This window comes from Sinocyclocheilus grahami, unplaced genomic scaffold (assembly GCF_001515645.1).
Source record: "Sinocyclocheilus grahami isolate Dianchi unplaced genomic scaffold, SAMN03320097.WGS_v1.1 scaffold508.1, whole genome shotgun sequence".
NCBI classification, from domain to species: Eukaryota; Metazoa; Chordata; class Actinopteri; order Cypriniformes; family Cyprinidae; genus Sinocyclocheilus; species Sinocyclocheilus grahami.
This window is the reverse complement of record NW_015505687.1, coordinates 149439-158207: the sequence shown is the minus strand read 5'-3', so window position 1 is coordinate 158207 and position 8769 is coordinate 149439. Positions and strand designations below refer to the sequence as shown.

The following is an 8769-nucleotide window of genomic DNA, read 5'->3' as shown; positions in this document are numbered from 1 at the left end:
TAGTTCACCCAAAAATGAAAATTCTGTGATTTACTCACTCTCATGCCATTCCAGAAGAAAGTCTGGTTTGGAGCAACATGAGGGTTGATTAAACATTGACAGTTTATTTTTGGGTGAATTATCTAAAAAAATTAGCCACTTATATTATTATGATAGGTTAGCGTGCCTATGGAGATCATAAATGCATTCTTAAAGACTATCTCCTCTATGTTCCTTGACATGAAGGCTATAGCATACCTCCTGCACTCTCTCTTTCCCCTTCACACCATGTCAACACAAATGATGGCACATCTGTCCCTCAGAGCCAGATGGTTCTCACTCTCTCTGAACACAGAGTGACTTTACCCACTTACACACCAGTGTGCAGGGCTGCTGTAACCACTCTGAGCTCCTGTCTAACCTACCCATAGGGTGTCCTGAACGTGGTCCTCTTTGAAAGGTCAGGGAGAGATTTGATCCAGAGCCTCATATTTGTGGCCCAGTTTACATCAAGAACCAAAGCAAACTATGTTTAAAATTTCCATGTTACTGTGAATGCTCTTAATGATTTCATTCTCTATTTCAGTTTTATCAAATCGGTTATCAGTATTCAGTCAAACTATCTTAAATCAGTTTAATAGCCATCTCTATATGTGTACAAATAACCCACTTCTGTGGTTTTGTTGTATGTGTCTGTGTTTTAAGAGAGACAGACTGGAGTTGCGAGAGGCCAAAGCACTGCTGTCAGCACAGCAGACATCGCTGGAAATCATTGTCAACATGTGCTGCTCCGATGGTGAGTGTATGTTTATATGTGAGCAGGGAAGACAAGAATATTATAGGCAATCCTCAGGATTTTCCTGCAAATGTGCGAAATTAGAGGAATGATTTCTATGTTTGCGTCAGAGAAGACAAGACCGATAATATGATGGCATATTTGACTGTCTGTGTGTGTGTGTTTGTCTGTAGAGCCCTCAGATGATGAGTGGGAGGAGATGTCCAGTAGCGATGAGAGCGAGGTGTGTGCTGATGGGATGTCAGACACTAATTCCAGCTTGTTCTCTCCTCTCTGTCTGTCTGCTGAACTTCACACAATCCTGCTCAACCACAGCATACCTCAACAGGTAACACACATTATTACATAGTCAGCAATGCTTACAATGCCTCAGTTTTTATTTTATTCTGATGTTACTGACCCTTCTGGTTCAGTGGGGAGATCGCAGTTCTCACATACTGTACTCCAGGCCACTTTGGGATATTTGTAAAACCATCTAAAATGGGAGTGTGATGGACATATTTTGGCAGTTAAATGAGGACACTGGTTAGGCCTTGTGAATGATTTGTCTTGTGTTTGCAGACACAGAGAGAGGGCATTGAAGTAGTCCATGACAAAAATGTGCTTGTTGGTAAAATAATCTTGAATTAGTAGATTACCGTTCAGAAATCTGGGGTCAAGCATTTTTTTCTGAAGAAAATCATACTTTCATTTAACAAGGACACAACAAATTTAACAAATGTGACAGTAAAAATGTTACTTGTTACATTATTGAAAAATATTAAAATACAATACAGTTATTATTTTACTTTTGTTGAAAACATGATTTTACCAAAGGGAAGCACGATATAATGAAGGCTTTAACATAAGTGGATTATTATGAAATGGCAATAAATAATAGTGGTGTCTGTTGAATAAGTAGGAAAAACAGCCAGTTTTAATACTTAGAGTGCAAGACAAGAAAAGAAACCTGTCATACAAAATGGAGCGGGGAGCGGAGTGGTAATATTTCCTTAAGAGAGCAGAGCGCCTTTCTGAAGATTCCGCTCCGCTCGCTCAATACGCTCAGCGCCACTCGCTCAACCCAGAATGCTTTTGGTGATTTGCTTGTTCGAGATCGAGAATCTGTAGAGATCGAGAATAGTAGAGCAGTTATGGAGTTCAGATATTGTTTCAACGAAGTTGCAAGCCTTATACATAAATGTAAAGTAAAAATCAAAGTTAAGAATGAGCAGGAAGAAGAAACTGAGAGGGAGTGCGGGGAGACTGTTAAAGTTAGTATAGATTCATATTGATTACAGAAAGCACGAAGATGTGCTACGCAAACATGGTGCAGCAAAAGGTGAGCTAGTTACATACCATAATAAATGAATAAACAGGTAGGCTAAGGTTATATTCGGTTGTACGGAGCCCCGATCATGACATGCAGACAAAATCACAGCCATGAATTTAGAATAGGCTAGTTCTCTTTTATGCTAGGACTACATTATGGCCACGAATTAAGAATTCATTTTTTAGTTTAGTCTAAATTATGGCCACGAATTAAGTATTCGTTCTCTTGTTTAGGCTTAGCTGCCACGAATTCATTCGTTCGTTAATTCGTTCATTCCCTATAGTAGGCCTAAATCGTGGAACGAATTATTATATTTCGTAATTACTTATTAAAATCATTATTGCTTAAAATTAATAAAAAAAATAATAAAACCTGCTGACGTCATAGAAACTAATTGTTAATTCGAATTATATTCGGAGCTCCGTAGTTATTAAATAATCTGTTAAACTGTAGACCTAAGCTAACACACAGCTGTATATAGGCCTAAATACAGAACTACAGAGTACAGAAGATATTAGCCTACACCACTTAGGCCTATTCAAATATTATTTAAAAAAAAAACTGACCCGAAACAATAGGTAGTCCTACAGAATGTAGGCTAGATATAGGCAGCAGTAATTTAAAATCTAATATAATGCACGCAAATTTGTTCTTTACAGAACGGAGCGGGATCTGAGCGGGAATTGGTTTACGGCGAGCGTGAGCGGAATATTAACGGAGCGCTTGCTTGGGCGGTTAGAGCGACTGAGTGGCACGCACGTCCATAGACTGTCAGTCAAACTGTCGTGGTAGGGGAGATCTGAGATCGGCTCGATTTTAGAAAGAGGAAAACTTTTAGCGAGATTAAAAAAAAAACACTGGGTGGATTTTTATCATTATATGGTGGTTGTGTACACACACATTTCAGTTCAAACAACTTGTAAAAGTGCATGTAGCATCCTATGACCCCTTTAAGAAAAATATATTATGTTTATATTAAATATATTTATATATAAGATCAATTATATGAATATAAATATATACATGTAAATATTTTCTATATATATATATATATATATATATATATAGAATGTGTGTGTGTATACTGTATATGTGTATATTTATATATACATAATAAATATACACAGTACACACACGCATATTATGTAAACAAAAACTTTTATTTTGGAATGCGATTAATCGCTGCCCAGCACTAAATAATAGTAATAATAATAATAATAATAATTTGTATTTAACTAGCGCCTTTCCAACACCCAAGGTCACTTTACAGAGACAAATAAGAAAGAGAGCCACGTAAACATCAACATCAAAGCACAATACACATACCAAGAACTGAAAGTAATATACAGACATCGCTTACAAAATTAGGTTAGAGATACAAACAAAGAGGAATTCAAATAAATAACATCCATAACAAGGTACAATTTACAGACTGAAAACTGAAGAGTAATATTCAGAGAAAAAACGTGTTTTTGAAGGAGAGAAGGGAGGATGCTTGACAGATGTCTGGAGGAAGAGCATTCCACAACCTGGGAGCCACAGCACTGAAAGACCTGGCTCCCATAGTCACCAGACTAAGCTTAGGGGTGACTAACAATCCCGCTCTAGAAGATCGTAAGATGTGTTAAAGGCACACTCTTTGCATAATATACTCAATACATACTCGCATATTGTTCGTATAACATACTGTACCTGTGTCATAGTGAACTGTGTACTATATTCACTTTCCTGATTGATTTCTTTCAGGTCTTAAAGAAGGCTGAGTTCCCCAGTGCTGCTGCCCTTGAGCTCTGTAGCAAGTACCCTACCTGGAAATGCCTCTTGAAAAAGTAAAAATACATTCATGATGTTTGTAGTGTTCATACAAATCTGCGAAAACCCAATTCTTATACTCTGTTTCTTTTAGGATGCACCGGGTGCAGTGTCGGGCACTCACGTGTCTCCATAATATCCTTTCTTCTATGGATACAGAATCTCTTGGTGGTGCTTCAGGGCTACAGGCTGTGGCTCAGCACCTCTCCTCATTGGTTTTCAGCTCAGCAGGTAGACGTCTCACTATTACGTAGGGCTGGGCAATTTAATCGGTTTTTATTTTCACTTTTAATTTGGGCTTCCAGCAATTATGAACACAAGATAATCGAGATAAAATGCTTATTGTGCCACATTCCTTTTTGCAGTGATGCTTCCACTTTGTCTTGTGTTACAAATCCAGCTAACTTTTTTCGCTTACATCGACAGGCATTTTGACACATGTTAATTATATAGAAAAATATAAATATATTAAAAATATATAGAAGTATTAATATAGAAATATATATAAACATAATACAAATAAATTATACCAAAATAAGCTAGATCATATATTTTGTAGTGCACTTTGAAAGAACAATGTAACATAATTGATCTTAATTATTTTAATTGATTGGTTTTTTTTATGTAAGTGTGTATATATATATATATATATATATAAATAAAATATGGTTTTAAGTCAGTTATTTCTGTCTTTTGCTGTAGTGTGTCAGTAGGAAATATCAGTTTACATTATCAAACATTCCTTTTGCCATTAATTGTAATAATCCAGTGAGATTTTTGTATGCACAAGGAGTCTGACAACAGCCAGTGCTCCACACAGAGATCTGATCTCACCATCATCCAGTCCGTCTGAAATGACATGAAGAATCAGGAAAAAAGTGAGACCGACTAAAGAACCGAAGAACTGTGGCAACGTCTCCAAGGCGCTTCAAAAAACCTTCCTGCAAAGCTACCTGAAAAACAATGTGCAAGTGTACAAAGGACAAAAGCTGTTTTAAATGCAAAGGGGTGGTCACACCAAATATTGATTTGATTTAGTTGATAGAAGTTAATTGCTAAATAAAATCTATTTATGACATTATTTTTGAAAGCATCCTCACTTTACAGCATTTTTACACAAGTGCAGCTTTGCAGGAAGGTTTCTTGAAGCGTCTTGGAGTCGTTGCCACAGTTCTTCCGGATTTAGTCTGTCTCAGTTTTTTCTGGTTCTTCATGTAATCACAGACGGACTGGATGATGTTGAGATCAGATCTCTGTGTGGAGCACTGGCTGTTGTCAGACTCCTTGTGCATACAAAAATCTCACTGGATTATTACAATTAATGGCAAAAGGAATGTTTGATAATGTAAACTGATATTTCCTACTGACACTGTTAAAAAGGCTGCAAATGAACTTTTATTTTGCAATGTTCTGGCGATGAGGCACTGTTTGAATGTGCTGTCAATGCAGCAACCTAAAGACACTAAGCTCCGCCCATGTTCAGCAGGTGGCAGTGATTTAGCATTTGGTAGAAATAGTCCGCACAGAGTAGGGGAAAGCAGAATGGGCTTGATGCTTTCTCAAGTTTGGTGTTGTGTGCGTATGTTAGATGAACCAAGTAAGTTTATTTATGTACTTCAGCTCTTGATAGCTGTGACCCTTCTGAATTTGTTTGTTGATGTTCATTGTTTAAGGGTACTTTAAATGTAATGACATATTGTGGTCACATATGCTCCTTATGTTGATTGCTCTGTGAAGTGTTTTTTTCCTACCTTGAATGGTATGGATTTACCTACTTTAATGATTTGTTTATTCTAATTTGTTGTTGGATCCCTTTGTTAAAGACCACACACATGGAAGCACCAAAGTAATGTCTTGCACTTACGTGCTCAACATTGATGGGACATTCATGGAATGGTTGTGGAGAAAATAAAAGCATCAAGAACCTTAAACTGCATCTTTGTCTCTGACCGGACATCTGTGGTGAACTAGTCCCCCCACTGGCAACCCCAACTTGTTTAGCTTTACACAGTTTTCTTTAGACACACTACAGCAAAAGACAGAAATAACTGACTTAAAACCATTTTTTTGTTGGTGAAAATACTACAGGCCTAAGACTTTCGCACAGTAGTGGATATACAGTGGGTACGGAAAGTATTCAGACCCCCTTAAATTTTTCACTCTGTATATTTCATCAATTTTTTTTTATGTGTGTATTTGTTTTTTAGTTTCAAGGAAAAACATTTAAGTTCAAGTAAATCCATTAATAAAAAAACATTTCCCATAATTAAGCAACCGTGCTCTCTGACATTATACTGAATCTGTCAGGCTTCTGATGGAAAGCACTTTTTATTGTTCTGTTTTTTTTGTGTGTTTTTTTTCAGTGTTTGGTATTGATTAGGCGTATAGGAGATCTTGTATTTATTTATATGTGGTTTTTCCACTTTAGGTGTAAAAATGTAATATCTTCTATGATTGTACATTAATTTCTAGAGGCATTAAAGGATGAGGAGTTCCTGGAGGCTGTGACTAGTGCTCTTCGCTCTCTACTACAGATCATGGCTACCAAAAACATCCCTCAGGTGAGAACCACATTCATTTATCATTTTATGCTTTAGCGATTCATTATTTCAAGCTTGACTTGGTATTTTTAACTGTATGTGTTTTATATGTTGTATCCTGCAGGGTATGACTCCACAACAGCTAATGATTTTTTGTGAGGCTGCCACTAGCTATGAGCTGGTCAGTGTGAGAGTTAATGCTCTGGCCATTCTCGGTATCACAGGAAGCTCTCTTTCCAAAGAGAAAAACACAGCAGACACTCTACAGGTAATACTGACTGCGGTAGAAATATTAGAATAATATTAGCCATATTTATAGTGCCATTATTATGCCTACAAGAAATATCCACCTTATTTTTCAACATGGAAGTTAGACTTTTTCTGTGAATGTGCAACACTCCCGGTTCATTAGCCACTGTAGGGAAATAGCAAGAAGTACTGTAAACGGTAAAACTGTTTGCACTACAAACCACTGTGTTCATAATTAAGATAATGCATTAAAATAATGTGGTAAGACGCACCAGTTTGCAATATCAAGCAGCAAAATGAGCTGTTTTGTACTGCTAAAAATAACTGGAAGCAGATGAGACCGGAAACCGGCACACAGTGGTGATTCTTTTCTGAATGAATCCACGTTTTGAATGAATCGTGTGAACCAATGATTCAATGGCCCATTCATAAAGAGAGCCATTTACTTCATTCCTGAATGAATCAGCCTATTTCAACAAATCGAATGAACGAATGACTCAATGAGTACGTTTACATGGACATCAGTAATCTAATTATTTACTTTATTCTGAATAAGACAATATTATGATTAAGGTGTTTACATGAGTTGTTTTTAGAATATTCCTTTCATGTTCCCATTTTACATGTAATACACACACACACACACACACTGAAATGCAGTGACAGTCTGATTTGACTAAATTACAAGTGGCTACATTTATATCACATTCTACAGTATTTTTAGACTTAAATGGATTTACAAATTAAGTGTATAGTACAATCTGTCTGTCTTTTATTAGGTTAATAGCTGAGCATTGTTTTTGCAGCATATTTGTCATTGCATAGCTTTGGTCAGTTGATCAGCTAACCTAATCTCTTTTTGCAGTTGATTGGAAATGCATTACTGAATATCGCAATGAAGGACTCAAACTTGGTTGTGTGCGGGGAAGCGCTGGATGCCCTCTTCGATGTGTTTGCGGATGGCGATGAAGCAGAGAAAGCTGGAAAAAATCTTAACCTGCTTTCATCTCTCAAAGCCCTTCAGCCAGGGTTTAGGGCTAAGGTTTGTTTAAAGCCAACAAGAAATATCACCACAGATACAATCTCATTTATCACATTCACACACCCGAACAGTAATATTAAATCAGACACTAAAATGCCAAATCTCACTCCTCCAAATGCATGAGCTCAAGGTTCAAGTGCAACATTTTTTTTGTCTTCTCTGACATTGAGATCTGTTGCATAAGCACCATCTCAGCCTCATAATGACTGTCCAGAGAAAGGGGCTTAGGTGGCTGATCTAAAATGTTCTACTTTAAAACTATAAAGGACTTCTTCAGCTGCTTTTATCCATTCACAGTCTGACCATTCACAGCACAGCCATTGCTAGTTCTCTTTATTCTAGTGTGTTCTTAGGCCTTTAGATGGCAGGCTTTTCACAGTTTGGTGTTTTGTTCCCTCGCAGCTGCGAAAAGAAGGCAGAGGAAAATACAGCCCTGATCAGCTTTGTGTTCTGGACAACATAAGGATCAACCTGAAGAGATTCATTAGCTACTTGGAGAACCTGCAGAGAAAATGAGATTTCAAAGATCAGTAGTACAAATTCTCTGTCAACATCTCACCTTGTTTTATTTAGCATTTTCTGTCCATATTCCTCTCTGGGGTTCTTTTGGTTTTATTGTAATGTGAGATTGTTTATGTAAGAAAATTAAGATAAAAAATAATGTTTGTAAAACCAAACATATGTAAGTGCTTTAATTAAAGCATAACATATCATAATGGTCTTGTGTTGTTAAGTATTAGGAGGATGAATCAATAATTATAATAATACATTTATTTTATATAGCGCCTTTCCAAAAGCTCAAGGACGCTGCACAATGATAAAAGCAAATAAACAATCATGTTATACATAGATGGACAAGACATTTGCCAAGTCCAGAACGTGCAGTTGCAGTTGCATACCACAGTAATAATACAGTATCATAATCACAATTTTTTTTTAATTTAGTCATTTAGCAGACACTTTTATCCAATGTGACTTACAAATGAGGACAACAGAAGCAATCAATTGTAGTATTAAAACAACTAAAAACAGATCCACA

At 36.7% G+C, this 8769-nt stretch overlaps 1 protein-coding gene across 1 annotated transcript in view; it reads left to right on the top strand.

Moving 5' to 3' along the window:
* The window catches only part of heatr3 (HEAT repeat containing 3), an 18754-nt gene extending 10333 nt beyond the window's left edge, over positions 1–8421 (top strand). Inside the window, exons 10-15 of the mRNA XM_016237173.1 lie at positions 3834–3916; positions 3994–4130; positions 6372–6460; positions 6564–6707; positions 7554–7730; positions 8133–8421. Coding sequence (XP_016092659.1) covers positions 3834–3916; positions 3994–4130; positions 6372–6460; positions 6564–6707; positions 7554–7730; positions 8133–8246 — 744 coding nt within the window. The 3' untranslated portion in view covers positions 8247–8421. The remainder of the gene's footprint in view (positions 1–3833; positions 3917–3993; positions 4131–6371; positions 6461–6563; positions 6708–7553; positions 7731–8132) is intronic.
* Positions 8422–8769: the final 348 nt, after the last annotated feature.